The sequence below is a fragment of the Trachypithecus francoisi genome, unplaced genomic scaffold, assembly GCF_009764315.1.
Source record: "Trachypithecus francoisi isolate TF-2019V2 unplaced genomic scaffold, Tfra_2.0 Contig00525, whole genome shotgun sequence".
NCBI lineage: Eukaryota > Metazoa > Chordata > Mammalia > Primates > Cercopithecidae > Trachypithecus > Trachypithecus francoisi.
The window spans coordinates 14,595-34,685 of record NW_022680700.1 but is presented as its reverse complement, the minus strand read 5'-3'; the positions used below and the strand labels follow the sequence as shown (position 1 = coordinate 34,685).

The 20,091-nt window shown below is 43.3% G+C and overlaps 2 protein-coding genes across 2 annotated transcripts in view; one reads left to right on the top strand and one right to left on the bottom strand.

Annotated features, from left to right (window-relative positions):
- Positions 1-20,091, top strand: part of LOC117085111 (translation initiation factor IF-2-like) — a 41,928-nt gene that overhangs the window by 11,020 nt on the left and 10,817 nt on the right. The gene's annotated exons all lie outside the window — the stretch shown is intronic.
- LOC117085088 (putative uncharacterized protein encoded by LINC00596) lies at positions 1,494-7,413 on the bottom strand (the record flags this gene model as incomplete). The annotated part of the gene is made up of 2 exons (XM_033213656.1): positions 1,494-1,589; positions 7,354-7,413. Coding segments are annotated over 2 exons (156 nt in total), but the record flags the coding sequence as incomplete, so codon positions are not given.

Here is a 20,091-nt window from a genome sequence, read left to right as displayed (position 1 = left end):
GCATCATGGGTGAATGGGCAGTATGTTGGTGACAGACAGTGACTCCGTAAGCAGACAGAGCATGGCGGTGGTGGGACTCCAGGCAGGGAGTTTCCGCACTAGGAGTGCTTGGACCCAGACAGGGTGGGTTTGGCATTTGTAAAGGAACTTTGCTTTTTTTGTTGTTCCTGTAGACAGAAGGTGGGAGAGGTCTGCAAGTGACATATAAACTTAGGTGTTTGGTAACTGCAGGATGTCTGTGTTGAAAGAACAAAATGTCAGGTAGAAATGTGGGTGTAAGTGTCCCATAAAGACAGATTTTGTTATGCATTGACATGTATGGGATGAACTGGAAGCTTACAAAATCTGAGGAAATTTTAAGCTTAAAAGTAGGTGCAGAAGGTGAGGCTTTGGAACCTAGGAAATAACTACTACAGGTGCCAGCAGGTGGAGCTCTCCAGGGCAGGAGCCCAGCCAGGCCAGGCAGCAACACCCCTTTCTGCCCTGCAGAAGGCTGTCCCTGTTCTTTCACTCCTGAATACCTGGGGCCACCCTTGTTCAGCATGGAAATAAGCTCAGGATCAGGACTAAGTAAGTGGCAGTGGCTGGGCACCTGGGTGAATGATAAATTTTGTGTGTAGGACATGAGGAGTTTCCAATGGTGATTCAGGAGGAAGGGACCAAGCTTTATGAGAATCAGCTGTGGTTCTCTGCAGAGGCACTCCTGGGCCCTGTCTCTGCTTTCTTTGGTGGGCCTGCCCAGCAGGGCATTCAGTCGTATTGGATGGAATCAGATGAGCTGGTTGATATTCAGGGCAAGGTCCAAGCTTTATTGGTTCTGTATCTTGTTCGACACCCTCACCTTTTGGTTGCTGTGCTGCTGCCACTGAAGCTTTCTGGAGCTACAGTGGGAGGAAGGAAGAGTCCTTTGGGCGCACAGGCTGGGTTGGTGGTACTCTGCACATCCTAGCAGCAGTAGCACCATATGTGACTTTGGGGTTTGTAAAATGTTTCTTTTCCTGTGCCCACAGAGATTCCTGCGTAGAGCAGTTCAAAGTTACTGTTGCTGCCTTACTTTATAAAAATGTTTTATTGAGGAATTTGATAATAGGCTTATGTTGAACATTTTGAAACACTTAGTGAAGTCAAAGGCTTGATGATACCAGAAGAAAGACAACTGCTGATGAAAGTCTTAACAATCCTCCACAGGATATTGGTGGAGGTCTCGATAGCTCTCATTGTGAATGAATTAGTTTGGGTTTGATTGTTCTTTGTTGTGCACATCCAACATCAAAGTTATGAGTGAGTAATGCATCTGTGCACTCTTGAAAGAGGATATTCTACCTGTGGAGGGTAGGGAAGCACTCCCAAAGAGGATGCCTGTGGCCTGGGCGTCATATAGATTAGAAAATGTCATTTTGTGCTGGGCACAGTGGCTCACACCTATAATCCCAGCACTTTGGGAGGCCGAGGCAGGTGGGTCACCTGAGGTCAGGAGTTCGAGACCAGCCTGGCCAAAATGGTGAAACCCCTTGTCTACTAAAAATACAAAAATTAGCTGGGTGTGGTGGAAGGTGCCTGTAATCCCAGCTACTTGGGAGGCTGAGGCAGGAGAATGGCTTGAGCCCGGGAGGCAGAGGTTGCTGTGAGCAGAGATCACGGCACTGCACTTCATCCTGGGCGACTGAGTACTCCATCTCAAAAAATAAAATAGGCCGGGCGCGGTGGCTCAAGCCTGTAATCCCAGCACTTTGGGAGGCCGAGACGGGCGGATCACAAGGTCAGGAGATCGAGACCATCCTGGCGAACACAGTGAAACCCCGTCTCTACTAAAAATACAAAAAACTAGCCGGGCGAGTGGCGGGCGCCTGTAGTCCCAGTTACTTGGGAGGCTGAGGCAGGAGAATGGCGGGAACCCGGGAGGCGGAGCTTGCAGTGAGCTGAGATCCGGCCACTGCACTCCAGCCTGGGCGACAGAGCAAGACTCCGCCTCAAAAAAAAAAATAAAATAAAATAAAATGTTGTTTTGATTTTAAAGTATCATCTAATGTTTGTGTGTCCGGCACCAGGTAAAGTGAAAACTCGTATGGCTATCACGCTAGCTTGCATTTAACATGTGCCCATGATTGGCTTTGTAACCACAGCAGACTAGAAACCTGAGAAAGTGTTCATAGTTTTCATTGGGATAGAATAGAGACACTCATATTTTAGCAAACTTTACCTAAAATGTGAGAAGCTAGTAAAAATATCTGTGTAGTGTTCATGTTGGTGTTCCCTTTGGAGTTCTTCCTGAGCAGGACCATGTTGATGCTCCTAGGAGGTGGCTGGAATGTCAGTGTTGGCGTCCACCAGGGTAGGGAAATAAGAGCCTGAAATGTTATCATTTGGAGCTTTGTTGCTGCTGTTTGTGTCGTACAATAGGTCTAGACCTGGTGTGTGTTTGTAAAAACGCATGCAATAGATAGATGAGGAGGAATGTAAAACAGGTGTCAACAATGCAAATATGACACCACAGTGCAGTGTGAAAACACCATGGTCCTTACACCATCCTTTAATAAAAACGGACTTTTGGCCGGGCGCGGTGGCTCAAGCCTGTAATCCCAGCACTTTGGGAGGCCGAGATGGGCGGATCACGAGGTCAGGAGATCAAGACCATCCTGGCTAACACAGTGAAACCCCGTCTCTACTAAAAAATACAAAAAAAAAAATTAGCCGGGCGAGGTGGCAGGCGCCTGTAGTCCCAGCTACTCGGGAGGCTGAGGCAGGAGAATGGCGTGAACCCGGGAGGCGGAGCTTGCAGTGAGCTGAGATCCGGCCACAGCACTCCAGCCTGGGCGACAGAGCGAGACTCCGTCTCAAAAAAAAAAAAAAAACGGACTTTTAACTGCATCATTTTCTCTTAGTCGTGTAGTAAATCTTCTGTTTACAGAACTTAGCCTGAGTATTTTGAAAAAGTCAAGCAGCCAAGAAGTATAATTTCCTCAACAGTCTTTGTCTTGCCCTTTTACAGATGGAGTAAAATCAGGTGTGTAAAAAATAAAAAAGCAGTTTGAGCTGACGTGAAAGGTATTTCAAATTTATGCTTTGCAGATGATATTGGTATGATTAATGCATTCACTGCCTTTTTTTATTGCTTTTCACAGATAATGTACATGATGCATGGAAAATGTTGTGGGTTTAAATCTGTGCCAGGTTTAGACTGTGAATATCAACAGATGTTATCATATAAATACCATAATTATTATAAAATAAAAAATTTGTCATGAAATGCAGTGACATAAATTTCATTTATGTAAATTGCTTTCATTAGTGTAAAACCTTAGTGTAGCTGTTAGGGTTTGTGAAGCACTTTAGATGAGATTAACTTGGTATAAAGTGGTCACAAATGGGTTGCTTTAAATTTAACTGACAAGAAAATAACACTCAAAACTTAGGAAATTACTGAGGCATTTGCCTGCATTGCTGGTACCGTTTAAATGGGTTGACTATGAATTAATAACAATAGACTGCTGGCTCAATAATTGCAGAAAATAATTGAAAGGAGACCTTAAATAATAACTTGAAAGTATTTTGGTCTTGCTCTTTTCTGTTCTGTTTCTGTTTTTCTTTGGTATGCCTGCCCACCGCTTCAGTACTGCCATTTTCAACAGCTTTCGAGTTTGCACAGCAGGAGTTTTGTCAATAGTTGTGGTGCGTTAGGGCCGTGACACAGAACTTGCATTTAGATGTGTCAGAATACAAATATTGGGTGCCTGATGGAGCAGCTGTAGCAGCTGAACAGCCACTATGTTCTTAGCAGAAACAGTGCTGCAGTCACATTCCTGTGGCTGGGTAGCGGCCAGTTGCTTTCTGCCCTCAGGAGGGATTTGGTCCAGCAGTGTGGACAGGTGGCTGAGGTTCTTCTTCCTGGCTCTGAGCTCTCTGTGTTCTGCTCTTTTTCTTACATCCTTTTAAACAAAACAAAGCAGTAATATTCTCTCCCCTGTGTTGCAGAGAATTACTATTATATTGCGCTTTTGATCTAGGTTGGAGTAGGGCATTCTGACTCATTTACTGAATTTCGCAGAGGGACACTAAACCAGATTGAGATCATGGAATTACTTGTGGTCATACTGGGTCATGTCACAGTCACCAGATGCCAGACTCACATCTCTGGTTCCCACAGCAACATTTTTAGATCCTACTGTGACATAGAAAGGTTGTTTTTTTGTTTTTGTTGTTTTAGGCGAGATCTTGTTTTCCAAGGACTACTTGCTGGATTAGTTTTCTCCCTTAAATGGGTTTTACCGTACTTCCCAGAGGAAGGGAATAGTCGCCAGCTGAAACAAACAAAGCTGTACTTGTTTGGGAGTAGCCCAGGTATCACTGTTGAGCAATCGAAGGTCATTTAATTGTATCATTAAAATCAATCCTAGCAAAACAGCAAATGCTGCTATTGACTCTGTTTGCTCGCGTGCTCTCTGCCAACAGGGCAGGATGCAGGCTTTTTTTTTTTGAGATGGAGTCTCACTCTGTCACCTAGGCTGGAGTGCAATGGTGTGATCTTGGCTCACTGTAACCTCCACCTCCCAGGTTCAAGCGATTCTCCCACCTCAGCCTCTCAAGTAGCTGGGATTACAGGCACCCGTCACCAAGCCTGGCTAATTTTTTGTATTTTTAGTAGAGATGGTGTTTCACCATGTTGGCCAGGCTGGCCTTGAACTCTTGAGCTCAAGTGATCCACCTGCCTTGGCCTCCCAAAGTGCTGGGATTAGAGGCATGAACCCAGCTGCTGAGGCTTTTTGCTATATCATACATCAGACTGACTTCAAGTGCTCTGTCCTTGCCATCGCAGCCCTGTCTGTGGACATGCACCAGGTGTGTGGAGCAGCCCCAGGCTGACTGGGCCAGGAGTCACATGGTGTGGTTCTGTCAGGATTAGTGAACCCAGCGGAGCTGTTGGGCTTGCATCCACTGAGGGGCTAGTGCTGCTCTGGATCCAAGGTGCGGAAGGAGGAAGATGCAACAGAAGGACCTGGTTTCATTTCTGCCCAGAAGATCTCCTAGTTTTATTGGGGAGGTAGCACATCTGAATTGCACAAGGTGACTGATTTTTTCAGCTCACCATGTTAGTCAGGTACTAAAATGTGAAGTGCTATGCTAATGAGCCCCAGGAGGTACACTCCAGGGTGGCTGCTGCCTGCAGAAGGGGGATTTCCAGTTGGTTCTTGAAAGTCCGATATGTGGTTGTAAGGGAAGGCACTAAGGGAGGGGTTAGCAGGTGGCATAGGTCAGGGACGGGGAGTAAGAGGATGTACCTTGTCTGCAGTGTGCTGGGAAATGAGGGTCCTAAGATGGGTTCAGTGAGCTGGGCTACAGAGTATGGTGCGGGGGTTCCTGTGGTGTACTCTCCTGGGGTAGCTTTCCCACCAGTTTAGGGTGTCTGAAAGCAAACTCTTGTCTCTCTAACTGTCCTTCAAATGGCTTGTTCCTCTCAGGAGCCACACCACCGTCCTCTAAAGCACCTAGACCTGAAACAGAACCATTATCCTAGTGATTTCTTACCAAGAACTGGTCAGTTGTCCTGTAGTGCCTTTCACAGGACTGCTGCTGGCCTGGATACAGCTGCCTTCCCTCTAGAGTTCTGGTAGGAGCTTCCTGGCCACATGTTACATTTAGGCTCTCCCTACCCCCACTGGCCTACGTGCCACTTTGTCATGACCAAGTTGGTCTCTGCTCAGATAATCTCACTGCCTTCCGATTATATTTTATAGGGCATGCTTCATCTTCTCAGAGGTTTTCAAAGCTGCCCACAGCCCAGCCCTAAGCCTACCTCGAATTACTCTGCAAGAAGCCTCTTTCCTCAGAGATTAGAACTGTAATGTACATGAGAGGTCACCTAGTCATCCCTTTAACTGAAGAAGTGGGGAAAACAAGGCTCAAGGCCACAACAATTAGTGGCCATGCTGGAATTGGAACCAAGACCCTTTCCATCTCAGTTCAGTGTTTTTTTTGTTTTTGTTTTGTTTTGTTTTTAGAGATGGGGTCTTGTTCTGTCACCCAGGTTGGAGTGCAGTGGCATAATCATATCTCACTGCAGCCTGGAACTCGTGGGCTCAAGCAGTCCCCCTGCCTCAGTCTCCTGTGTAGCTGGGATTACAGGTGTGAGCCACCACACCCAGCTCCTCAGTTCAGTTCTTTTCTTCCTTTATTCAAACTGTTCTTCTCCTTTCCATGCTCCATCTCACCCTATCCTGCCCCTTCTGTTCATATCCCACCTATTTCTAGAAAGTTTTTCTTGATTTTTATGCACTTAACAATAAGGAGTTATTGAACACTTACTGTAGGCTAGACACTGTGCCAGACACTGAGGTATAGCAGTTAACAAAGCCGGTACTGTCCCCGTCCTCACAGAGTATACAGTGTAGTGGGGGAGGGAGAATGTAAACAAAGAAAAAAGTGAATATATAATTACAAGTTATGCTAAGTGCCAGGAAGGAAAATATTAACAGCAAATGGTTAGTGAACACTTAAACTATGGGCCATGGACTGTGGGAAGGACTTTACATGTATTCACTCATTTAATCTTCACAGAACCCTATGAAATAGATTTCCCAAATTTTACAGAGGAGGAAACTGAGACTTAGACTAAGCGACTTGCCCAAGATCTCACAGCTAGTAAATGTGGAGTCAGGATTGGATTCCAGGCAATCCATACTGTTAGTGGCTCAGATACTGCCTCTGCCTCAGAAAGGGCTGCTGTGAGAGAGAATAATGGGAAGACCTAATTCTCTTTGAGGAGCATGGTCAGGGAAGGAATAAGCTGATGCATTAAAAAGACCAATCAGAGGATAGAGTAGAGGGGAAAGAAGTTAAATCAAGTAGAGTAGTAAGGAGGCTGTCACATCTTTCCAGGTGAGAGATCATCACTGTGGTGGACATAGCATGAGATTGTAAACTGGGACAGTGACAGAGGAGAAGTGGAGAAGTATAGAGACTGGAGCTTTAGGAGTTTACATGAGCAGAAACCAGTGGTAGCACACATAATTCTTATAGAAAATGCAGATATAAAGAGAATACTCACATTTCTCTGACTAGCTAGGAGTGGTAATGGATGGTAAGGAAGAAGAGTGAAGGGTATTAAGAATGACTCCTAGACTGGGTGCAGTGGCTCATGCCTGTAATCCCAGCACTTTGGGAGGCCAAGACAGGTGGATCACGAGATCAGGATATCGAGACCATCCTGGCTAACGTGGTGAAACCCCGTCTCTACTAAAAATACAAAAATACAAAAAAGTTAGCTGGGTGTGGTGGCGGGTGCCTGTAGTCTCAGCTACTTGGGAGGCTGAGGCAGGAGAATGGCATGAACCTGGGAGGCAGAGCTTGCAGTGAGCCGAGATCGCGCCACTGCACTCCAGCCTGGGCGACAGAGCTAGACTCCGTCTCAAAAAAAAAAAAAATGACTCCCAGATTTCGGGCCTGGAGGAAATAGGTGGCTAGCAGTGATATTTACTGAGCTGGGGAAGTGTGGGAGAGGAATGGGATGCAGGGATCAAGATTACTGGTTTGGACACTGTTACATGGGAGTGCTGTGAGACTTCCAAATGTCAACTTCCAGGAAGTTTATGTCTGAATTAGAAAGCCAGAGGTAAGGTCTGGGTTGGAGATAACTGGAGAATCATAGATATGGATGGAAAAAAGGCAAGGTAATAGATGAGATGACTCAAGAAGAAATTATAGTGTGAGAAGAGAGGATGGCTCAGGACTTGGTCCATTTAGGGGTGAGTTAGAAGAAGAGGAGCTGGCAAAGACAAGAAAGATTTGTTAGAGAAATGGAAAAAGGCTGCTGGGTCATGCCTGTAATCCCAGCATTTTGGGAGGCCAAGGCAGGAGAATTACTTGAGGCCAGGAGTTTGAGGCTGCAGTGAGCAGTGATTGTGCCACTGCACTGCAACCTGGGTAATAGAGCGAGACCTTGTCTCAGAAAAAAAAAAAAAAAAAAAGGAAGAAAATCAGGTCAGTGTCATGTCACAGAATCCAAAAGAATATGGTGTTTCAAAAGGAGGGAAGTATCAATTCTGTTGAGATACCAACAAAGATGAGTACCAGAGGACAGCATGGAGGACATCAGTGACCGTAGCAAACATGGTTTCGGTGGCTGGGGCACAGGCCAGCCTGGAGAGGAGGTGGAGCGCATATGCTTTATACAGATCTGATAGTCTCAGTCTCAGACATTAGTCTGTTGTCTTTTTTTTCTTTTTTTTTTTTTTTTTTTGAGGTGGAGTCTCGCTCTGTAGCCCAGACTGGAGTGCAGTGGTCAGATCTCAGCTCACTGCAAGCTCCGCCTCCCGGGTTTACGCCATTCTCCTGCCTCAGCCTCCCGAGTAGCTGGGACTACAGGCGCCCGCCACCTTGCCCGGCTAGTTTTTGTATTTTTAGTAGAGACGGGGTTTCACTGTGTTAGCCAGGATGGTCTCGATCTCCTGACCTCGTGATCCGCCCGTCTCGGCCTCCCAAAGTGCTGGGATTACAGGCTTGAGCCAGTCTGTTGTCTTTCTTTCCATTCAGAATTCACTCCTAGAGTTTTCTTATACTTGTTTATGGTGTTCTTTCAGGCTTATTTTTAAATTAAAAAAATTGTTTTTAGAGATGGAGTCTTCCTCTGTCATCCAGGCTTGAGTACAGTGGTGTGATCGTAGCTCACTGCAGCCTCTGACTCCTGGGCTCAAGTGATCCTCCTGCCTCAGCCTCCCAAGTAGATTGGACTACAGGCACATGCCACCATGCCTGGCTAATTTTTAAAACATTTTTTGTAGAGACAAAGTCTCACTATGTTGCCTAAGTTGGTCTTGCACTCCTGACCTCAACAATCCTCCCACCCCAACCTCCCAAAGTATTGGGATTATAGGCATGAGCCATTGTTCCCAGGCCAGCCTTGTTTTGATATTAATTAAACATCTTAGAGCTTTGATATAGGGCCTATCAATGTTAGAGCTAGAAAGGATGGGGCAACTGAAGCCCAGGGGTAATGTTGTTTGCCCAAGGTGACAACGAACTAGTGGCAAAATTAGGACGAGACTAAGTGCAACTTAGATTATGAACAGGGTCATGTAACTGTTTACCTGTGTCTCTCTCCAGCTAAGGTGTAAGCACCTTGAGGACAGAGACTTGGGTTGTACCTGTGTGCATCTCCTGTAGTACCTAGCCCAAGGTTACCTAGTTGTGTTGTGAATGCATGAGGGCCCCTGATTTGCTTCACCATGGATGATCCTAGTCAGTGTACTTAGCCCCAAGGGAACATAGTGTTTCATCTTTTTTTCCCTGCAGGATACACACAACCCTCTCTCACTGGGGACTTTTCCTCTCCCTCATCTCCTTACTCCTAGACATCGATGATTCCTAATGGTGACCAGCTTATCTGGCTACTAAGTTGCTGTGTCTGAGAGATGAGAGAGAGTGCTCTGTAGTGCCACAGGGCGCTTCCGAGAACTGCAGCATTGATTGTGCCTTTGTTCTGCGTGCAGTATTGAGACATCAGAGAAGAAAATGGGCTGCTCATGGTGTCTCTAGTCAATAGCCTCCAACCATGAGAGACTAAGACTGGCATCCAGTATTTTAGCACCACAGTTTCAGCCACCCACAACCGCAGCAGTCATAATCGGTTGAGAATATTGATGTCCTGAGGACCCGTGGCAGATTCTTCTAAGACTTGACCAAATACCACACTGGGAGGCTGCCACAGGCCTGTTCGCTGGCTATCCATTAGACATTCATTTCTGTTTCAAGACAATTCTTTAATCTCAAATTCTTTCTTTTCTTTTCCTTTTCTGTGACCACTGGTTCAGCATTCTTGGCTGATTTTTCTTTTTCTTTTTCTTTTTTTTTTTGAGACAGAGTCTCGCTCTGTCGCCCAGGCTGGAGTGCAGTGGCATGATCTCGGCTCACTGTAACCTCCACCTCCCAGGTTCATGCCATTCTGCTGCCTCAGCCTCCTGAGTAACTGGGACTACAGGCATCCACCACCGTGCCTGGCTAATTTTTTTGTATTTTTAGTAGAGACGGAGTTTCACCATGTTAGCCAGGATGGTCTTGATCTCCTGACCTCGTGATATGCCCGCCTCAGCCTCCCAGCACTTTGGCCACCCGCGCCCGGCCTTCTTTTGCTTTTTTTTTAAAAATCATCACTTGGTGGTGTGCTATAAAGAAAAGCTAAAATATATTGGCAGTATTTTTCAGGAATTAATTTTAGAAATTTGGATATAAAAATGTTGCTTTAAGGTCATTCTATACACAGGTAACTCTTAATATTGCATCATTTATCTGAAATGCAGCCAAAGCAGTTTTCTTTGTGACAGATTAGAGGGTTACAAAGTATTTTATAAACTAACGAGTGTTTGAGTGTCTGTTGGATGTGGGTAGCTCGTTGTTGGGTGCGGTAGCTCGTTGTTAGGTGTGGTAGCTCGTTAGGTGCGGGAGCTCGTTGTTGGGTGCGGGAGCTCGTTGTTGGTGCGGGAGCTCGTTGTAGGGTGCGGGAGCTCGTTGTTGGGTGCGGGAGCTCGTTGTTGGGTGCGGTAGCTCGTTGTTGGGTGCGGTAGCTCGTTGTTTGTTAGGTGTGGTAGCTTGTTGTTTGTTAGGTGTGGTAGCTCGTTGTTGGGTGCGGTAGCTCGTTGCTGGGTGCGGGAGCTCGTTGCTGGGTGCGGGAGCTCGTTGTTGGGTGCGGGAGCTCGTTGTTGGGTGTGGTAGCTCGTTGTTAGGTGACCTGTGAAATAACATAGGTTGTTTCATTGAAGCTTCCCAGCAGCCTTCTAAAGTTAGGTGTTCGTATCCCCACTTTGCTAACGGTGGAAAAGTCAGGGAAGTTAAAGAGCTTGCTCAAACTTACAGAGGAAGTGGGCAGTGGGACCCTCATTCCAAGGCCAGATGCCCCACCCTAAGGTGATCCCCTGTTTTCTTAACACTAGTCTGTGTTTTGAAGGATTGTAGAATAACAAAGGATGTGGATTGCACTTTTGTTTAGGAATGTCTTGGAGCTTTGAATGGGCAACTCTGCTATTCAGAATTGAGTCTGTTTCTTCTGTTTAGGAAGAAATGTTTATTTTGGAGTGCTTAAAGGAGGCTGTATGTTATTTTCATGTTTTGAAGAAAAGGATTGCCAGCTACTGAAAGGAATTTGACTTGTAAATTGATACATGGTTCCCTATGCCCTACCCTGAAAGCATTACTTTATAATACTGGATTGATCAGTGATCAGTTCTAAGTCTATTACAGATTGGAGGTGAGCTTCTGCCTAGAGGGGAAAGTCACTTCCAGATAGGCAGCTGAAAACTATTTGGAGAATTGGAACTCTGCATAGAGAAGATAAATATCGGAGCCACTAACCATATAGCAGTGGATACAGATGTATAGAAGAGAGGGCCATTTTAATTCTGAGTTTCTTTAAAAAAATTTTTTTTGTTTCTTTTTATTGTTTTTTAAGAGAGGGGGTCTCTTGCTTAGGTTGGAGTGCAGTGATGTGATCATCACTCACTGTAGCCTCAAATTACTGGGCTTAAGCGATCCTCCTATTTCTGCCTCCTGAGTAGCTGGGACTATAGGTGCATGCCACATTGCCTGGCTAATTTTATTTTATTTTTTTGAGATGGAATCTTGCTCTGTCACCCAGGCTGGAGTGCAGTGGTGTGATCTCAGCTCACTGCAACCTCTGCCCCCTGGGTTCAAGGGATTCTCCTGCATCAGCTTTTCAAGTAGCTGGGATTATAGTCATGTGCCACTACGCCCAGCTAATTTTTGTATTTTTAGTAGAGACGGGGTTTCACCATGTTGTCCAGGCTGGTCTCGAACTCCTGACCTCAAATGATCCCCCTGCCTTGGCCTCCCAAAGTGCTGGGATTATAGGCATAAGCCATGCCCAGCCCTGGCTAATTTTTTTTTTTTTTTTTTTTTTTTGAGACGGAGTCTCGCTCTGTCGCCCAGGCTGGAGTGCAGTGGCGCGATCTCAGCTCACTGCAAGCTCCGCCTCCGGGTTTACGTCATTCTCCTGCCTCAGCCTCCCAAGGAGCTGGGACTACAGGCACCCGCCACCTCGCCCGGCTAGTTTTTTGTATTTTTTAGTAGAGACGGGGTTTCACCGTGTTAGCCAGGATGGTCTCGATCTTCTGACCTCGTGATCCACCCGTCTCGGCCTCCCAAAGTGCTGGGATTACAGGCTTGAGCCACCGCGCCGGCCTAATTTTTTAATTTTACTTTTTTTTTTTTGCAGAGATGGGATCTCACTGTGTTGCCCAGGCTAGTCTTGAATTCCTGGCCTCAAGTGATCCTCCCATCTTGGCCTCCCAAAGTGCTGTGATTACAGGCGAGAGTCACCACACCTGGCCAATTCAGAGTTTCTTAAAGTATGATTCTGTTATGTAAGCTTGTGGGTGAGTCTCTTCCATTTTTCTATGTGTTTAAAACTGCAAGCTTTGAATAGAAGGGTTTAGCATTTATAGGTTACTCATACTCCACAGAGATCCGCCAGGCCTCTCATTCTAATAGGAATGATACCCTCCTGTTAACATTTGAGTGGCATGTTTGACTGATAAATAAAATTTTTTATGATTGCATAATATGTTTTTTTTTTTTTTTTTTTGAGGCGGAGTCTCGCTCTGTCGTCCGGACTGGAGTGCAGTGGCCGGATCTCAGCTCACTGCAAGCTCCGCCTCCCGGGTTTACGCCATTCTCCTGCCTCAGCCTCCCGAGTAGCTGGGACTACAGGCACCCGCCACCTCGCCCGGCTAGTTTTTTGTATTTTTTAGTAGAGACGGGGTTTCACCGTGTTAGCCAGGATGGTCTCGATCTTCTGACCTCGTGATCCACCCGTCTCGGCCTCCCAAAGTGCTGGGATTACAGGCTTGAGCCACCGCGCCCGGCCTAATTTTTTAATTTTACTTTTTTTTTTTTTGCAGAGATGGGATCTCACTGTGTTGCCCAGGCTAGTCTTGAATTCCTGGCCTCAAGTGATCCTCCCATCTTGGCCTCCCAAAGTGCTGTGATTACAGGCGAGAGTCACCACACCTGGCCAATTCAGAGTTTCTTAAAGTATGATTCTGTTATGTAAGCTTGTGGGTGAGTCTCTTCCATTTTTCTATGTGTTTAAAACTGCAAGCTTTGAATAGAAGGGTTTAGCATTTATAGGTTACTCATACTCCACAGAGATCCGCCAGGCCTCTCATTCTAATAGGAATGATACCCTCCTGTTAACATTTGAGTGGCATGTTTGACTGATAAATAAAATTTTTTATGATTGCATAATATGTTTTTTTTTTTTTTTTTTTGAGGCGGAGTCTCGCTCTGTCGTCCGGACTGGAGTGCAGTGGCCGGATCTCAGCTCACTGCAAGCTCCGCCTCCCAGGTTTACGCCATTCTCCTGCCTCAGCCTCCCGAGTAGCTGGGACTACAGGCGCCCGCCACCTCGCCCGGCTAGTTTTCTGTATTTTTTAGTAGAGACGGGGTTTCACCGTGTTAGTCAGGATGGTCTTGATCTCCTGACCTCGTGATCCACCCGTCTCGGCCTCCCAAAGTGCTGGGATTACAGGCTTGAGCCACCGCGCCCGGCCTGATTGCATAATATGTTTTATAATTTTCTGCTCACTTAAAAATGGTACCTGTGAATGTGTATTTGTGTGAATGTTTATGTATGTATATATATTTGGGATCATATTATAGATACTTTTTGGTCAGTTGCTTTTTTCATGTATAGTGAATATTTTCACATCAGTAAAATATTTTACCTCATGATTTTTTGTTTTGTTTTTTGAGATAGGGTCTCACTGTGTCACCTAGGCTGGAGTGCAGTAGCGCCATCTCGGCTCACTGCATCCTCTATCTTCTGGGCTCAGATGATCCTCCTACCTCAGCCTCCTGAGTAGCTGGGACTACAGGCGTGTTCCAGCTGGCTAATTTTTGTATTTTTTGCAGAGACTGTGTTTCGCCATGTTGCCCAAGCTGGTCTTGAACTCCTGGACTTAAGCAGTTCACCCACCTCAGCCTCCCAAAGTTCTGGAACTGTAGGCATGAGCCACTGTGGCTGGCTTACCACATGATTTTGAATGGTGGGAGATATATAAATTATTCCATTGAACAAAAAAGCCATATTTAGTTTAGCCCATCCCTTTCTACAGTAATCATCCTCACAGAAGAGGCTTTGTGAGTCCACCTTTTCTAAATGCTCCGTATTAATGCTGTCAGTTGGACGCAAAAGTGTCAGGGAGCTGTACCAGGTGGTTCTTGCTAAAGATACTCAGGATCTCCATGCCCATTGAGATCAGGCATAGATCCACTCACTTGTTAAAAAAGTAAATAGAAATCATCACCTAGAGAGAATTGATCCACTGAAGCTAAAACATCAAGCCCTTCAAGTTACTTGAGACAGCCAGAAGGAAAATGTTATGTTATAGGGCTTTGTAGCCACCATTCTCACAGCTTAGTGCAATGGTGTAAGAAATATTTTCACGGAAATGTTTCTCTTTTAGAGAGTTTTTGCAGATAAAGAAGGCTTGTTTAATTCAGGAAGAGTTATTTCATAGGAAATTAAATCTTTGTAAATCCTCTATCACATTTCCACACTTGCTAGTTCTGTGGCAAATGATGGCTTTCAAGTGGTTCAGGAAGGGTTTCTTGAACGCAAACAATTCCATGTTTTATATGTATTTGTGTTTTTATTTTTGAATTGGATGAGTTAAAAGACATGTACTTTCCCTTTGTATTTGTCTCTGGGTGATGTTGCTGGTTCTCAAACTCAGAATGGTAATTAATTACTTATAATGATTTTTAAAAAAAAATTTCACTTGGTGAAAATGTTTTCTTGGACCTGATGAATGATCCCAAACTTTTACAACACAACCAGTGAGGTTGGGCAGGCGCTGGAGAGTGGCTGCCGCTTAGAGATCAGTAATTGTTACATCATGGTTTGGTATGCTCAGTGGTGTCTAATCAGGTCGTATGCTTGGGAACCATGAAATAATTCTCTTTTCAAGTCTTAGTGCATCATTTTTTCCGACATTGATCAAAGATTGGAAAACTAGTATTATATTTGTAGCCAGGGTATTCATAACTGTCTTGCATTCTTAATCTTTTGGCTTTTTGGTTGAAATACATCTACGCCTCTTAAATATTGCAAGCATAATATCCTTTAACCTACAACTGCAGAGTTAAAATGAATTTTATGTGAAATATTTAGTTGTGGACCACATCTTCAGCTTTTTATATGCCACAGTGGTCTTGTTTTTTTCCCTTCCATTGTCTGATAGTGAGGTCATTTTCAGTCCTCTGAGAAATTCTATTCCCAGCCAGATGCGGCTCATATATTAAAAGTAGCACCTGTGGCTAATATCACAGCAGCTTACCATAAATTTACATGGTAACTAGGATTATATCTGTCAAGACTGTTAAAAAACATCTAGATTTAATTTGATTTCCAGTATTGTAGAAGCTATCCAACATTTTGCTTCATAACTATATTTTAAAAGTTAAAAATCACTCCATTGTTAAGTTTTATAGCACTCCTAGTGCCCATTAAGTTGATTTGTTCAATGGAGGTCAGAGTAAAGCAACTTGGCTACATTAAGATCGGAAACCAACCCATTTGTGACAAATTTAGTCCTTTCGTGTGAATCTTCTCAATGTTTCTGCACTGATTGGATTCAGGTGTAGCTTATGTCAGTAGCATTTAACCTCAAAAGAATGAGCAATCTGATTGGGTTGTTGTAAATTATGAAGCGTTTTGCTTTTGCGGGTTTAAATGTAACTGTTGACTCTGCTGCCCGTGCCTGACTGCAGCACTGCATCTGCCTAAACACGAGTGGTTTGGGTTTGAAGACATCTCAGAAAATTGGAGTACATGCCCTCATCCCTTTCCCTCCTTTATATGACCTTCCTAAACTCCTTTATTCCCCATTATCCTTTGAGTCATCTCCCACATGTTACGATTTGCACACCTGCAGTTATACAATTATTTTGGGGTGTCATTATATCATGTTGCTCACCAACTTTCCAGCATTTATGAATACAATCATGATTTACTGTAAATCAAAATCATTTACAAGTTACAGAGAATCTGCTCCTGCAAATAAGAATTGAATGATGAATTTCTTTGGTGTCCTCTCATTTGACATGGGTCCTTAAAAAGAAACTGGTAACATATTTCTTTGTATTTGTAAAATTTAGCTAGCAGTCCAGAATGGAATTAAAGTATAAGTTCAACTTTCTGAAAATGTTGTGTTTTAAAACATGTTAAAAAATATAAACCAGTTAAGAAATAAGCAAAGTCTGTTTCCTCATTAAGAGTTGCAATTGGCTTGGCAGTCGTCTTGCTCCTGAATGAGACAGTTGTCATGTTAAGTGTTGGTGCTGAGGCTAGGGCAGCGTGCATAGCCCTGAGTGCAAATGTCTGCTTTAAGCTGGAACTCAGTGTGGAGGTTCTTTCTGCTCTGTTGATCTTTCTGGAGGGAAGTTATAAGCTTCTTTGGCCTGGGTCTCACTAAGGAAGTGGAACGGCAGCCAAGAATTATTATGCTGAAAATGTGGTGATACAGAAAAGATGATTAGAAGTGAGGCTAAAATTATAATTTAATGTGTTACCAAGTATAATTAGTCACTTAACAGTATAAGAAAATACCATTAATAACCGATTTGGAACCTTGTAAAATATTTCTTGGCGAATTTTGGCGTCTTTTTTTGTGTACCTAGGATCAGTTGAGCACCGTGGGTAACTTGGGTGCCCTGTTTGTGACCCTGACTTGCTGTGCAGATTCCCTTTGGACATCCGTGGAGAGGAAGAGTGAGAAGGAGGTGGCTGTGCCCAGCCCCGGCCTCTCACACAGACTTCTGGATTGCTTTCCCTCTGCTCCTTCACTCCTTAACAGCTCTCCATGGTTGACCTTTCTGTCCTCCCCAGCCGCCCTGGATGCTCCTTGAGGGACAGGAGCTGTGACCAGGGCCAGAGCCCAGGAAGGTGCTGGGTACAGAGCAGCAGATGTATATCACATGCTTTCAGGAGCAGACTATTGGGAAGATTCTGGGATTTCCAAACATGTTAAGAGTTTCAGATCCTGTGTGGAAAGTAGAAACGTAAGAAACTGATAACTTGTTTTGCTGACCATGATTCTTTTTCTCTTCAGGTCATCCATTGCAGTATGATTTTGTTTCTAAAGGTACCAGTTGATGTTCTGAAGGGGACGGGATTCATGAAGTGCTGGTGATAAGGCTGCTTGCCATGTAGCTACCTTTAAGATCCCCGAATTTAGCCTAAAAGGGCCCAGGAGCTGCATCTGTCCAATGGCCAAAGACAGAACCTTAGAAGGTTGATTTTGAGAAGAGAAGACCTGCTTATTTTCAGGGAGAAGCATTATTTCTCTCTTCAATTCAGAGATGAGTTAAATCCTAAAATGATCGTTGAAGTGCACAGTGCCAGCTTTTGTCACTCATTAATACCTTAGGTATAGGAAAAATGCCTGTAATTTAAAACCAAATGAGCCAATTTTATAGCACTAAATAGGTATAAAGTACTTCTGCATGCATTGACTTAAAAGGCAGTGTTTAGCTTGGTTTTTTCATAATTAACATTCCATGTTGAAAAATGAAAACTGGTATTGCCTTTATTTTTATTTAGAATTTTGTTTTAAGCTATGTAAAATAGTATTGTGTATTTGCTTTTTCAGATTTCAGATTATAATAAACATTTATTTCTTCTAATGAAATCCTTATTTAGCAAATTTTGGCTATTATAATAAGATGGTTACTATTGGATGAACAGATATCCATTTTACATGAAAATTTTTTTTCATTTCTTCTATCTACAGATATTTCTTTTTAAAATACATGCAACTTTTTCCTTACTAAAAAAGATGAATTTTATTTGAGAAATCAGTTATTTTGGTATTCTGAGACCAAGTTATAAATCTAATATTACAGTGTTTTAGGACTATAATTAAGAATAGGTTCTGCTGGTAAATGTTGGGAAGAGGCAAAGAAGAAAGTTACAATACATTGCCTATTTACCAATTAACCATTACCTGCCAAAAGCACATCAGACTCACACAGCGGACATCCGCTAATCCAGTGGTTAGCTGTTCCGGGCTCTAATGCACACTGTTTTACACGTTAACGGTTTTGAAGTTCCAGGCCAAAGCTGACCTTTCACATGTGCTCCGTTCACAGTAGGAATCTCCACTCACTGCTTCCTGTCAGAATGGATTATGGTGACACAGCCCAGGGCCCACTTTGGCTGCAATTAAGTTTTTGATCAGAATTATTTCGTTCACAAACAATCACATTTGTTAAAATGTTACATCTGCCCCGAGAACCACTGGCAGACTCTCAGTTTATCAGTGTGATGCGAGTGTAATTCTTCATTTGTTTTTCATAAAATGGCAAACCATCTTATACATGTTATTTAATTTTTTTTTTTCTTTTGTTGGTTTCTGCCTTTCATTTCATTGGGTTTGGAAGGAAACTGTGTCTTGAAATTAGTCTGAAGCTGCTTGAAGACTTTGGGAATTTGAATGAAGCTGCTTTTGGTGTAGAACAAAATTATCCAGTTGGGAGCCAAGACTCAAATATTATTTCCAAAAATTGTTAGTGGTGGTTCTGTTTCTCACACGAGGAAACGTTTTAGCCTTGTGAGTGTGGCATTTGAAGCTCTGCTTCTTGGTCTGCAGTGCCTGTAGCCTCCATGCCTACGATGTCGCTGCCTTTTGGTATTTATCATAAGGCATGTCTCCAGATCCGACACTGTTGCCATCGACTTTGGTGCCAGAAGTGAAACCAGTCCTGCTTCAGTAGACTTGCTTCTCATGCCTCTTTGCCTTCCTTTTAGAAGTCATTTTCTCACTAAGGAACAGCAGCAGAGACACTGAAGGAACTTTTTCTCTGAATGACCATCTTTTGTCTATGAAGTGATGTGGGTATCAGTGGAACTTCTGAGTTTTATAGCTTATTTTCACTATTTGATGAGGGTGTCCTCTCACCCTTTTGTGACCTTCCTATTCTGGAGAAGAGTCTGTGTGCTTGGGAGCTTTATGTGTTGGGTGGGGTGCTTTCGGAACACAGGATTAGAGTTTGGATTAGAGTTTGACTTAGAATGGAAATTAACCTTTGACTTAATTGTGTGTGCGAGTGGAGGCGGGGAAGGGGATAGAGTTAGGAGGCTGTGAAGTTAGGAGTGCTTGAATGCTGTCTGAGAGGTTTAGAAATTTTAATTACTTTAAAAAAATATATGCTTAGAATACTGTTAAAATAATTTTTACCAGGTTTTAAAATATTGCATTAAAACTCAAACCATTTCTCATTTGTTTTGACATAACCAAACTCATTTATTACAAACTCATAAAGTTACAAGGGGTAAAAGAAAGGTGTTGTACAAAAAACCTTTTTAGCTATAATTTTTTAAGCTTTTTAATAAAGTAGGGCCTAGATACACATTTAAAGTCCAAAGACTTTACTTAAATGGGATAACATAAGTACTGATTATATTAATATAGTCTTCATATTGTCAGATTTGTGAGCAGGCATAAATCTCTTTTCTTAAATCTATTATTATAATTGTTTTTTACTTTTTTAGAAATCATATTTGGAATATACCTGACTATATTTACTATTTAAAGGAAATATATTTAAAGAAAATATTGAATAGTATTAAATTTTGAAAGAAATCCCAACATGTAAACTTCCAAAAATAGACATTCCTAAGTTTCTTTTACCTGTCATCATTCAGTACCGACCTGTCTTCTTAAAAAGTGGTACTCAGACAGAAGGTGCAGAATTTGTATCTTATTTCAAGCTCATGTTAATGTAGTCATTTTTTATTTTCAGGTTTTGATGTTTTGTTGATTTTTTTTTTTTTTTTGAGATTCTGAAGTTTTCAGAAGTTTGTATTTATAACTTTTCAAGCCCATGTAATGCATATGGGGCATCTGCTGGGCCATAGGAGGAATCTTCATTTTTGGAGAACGTTTTTAGGGAAATCGGAAGCAGTCAGGAGAAAGAATGGTGCATAGTGCCCCTGTCTGTTAAAAAACCAGAGGCTTCTAAAATCATGGGTAGCCTCTACCATGTACAAACAATCTCCAGGCTTAAAACCTTAAATGCATCTAAGGA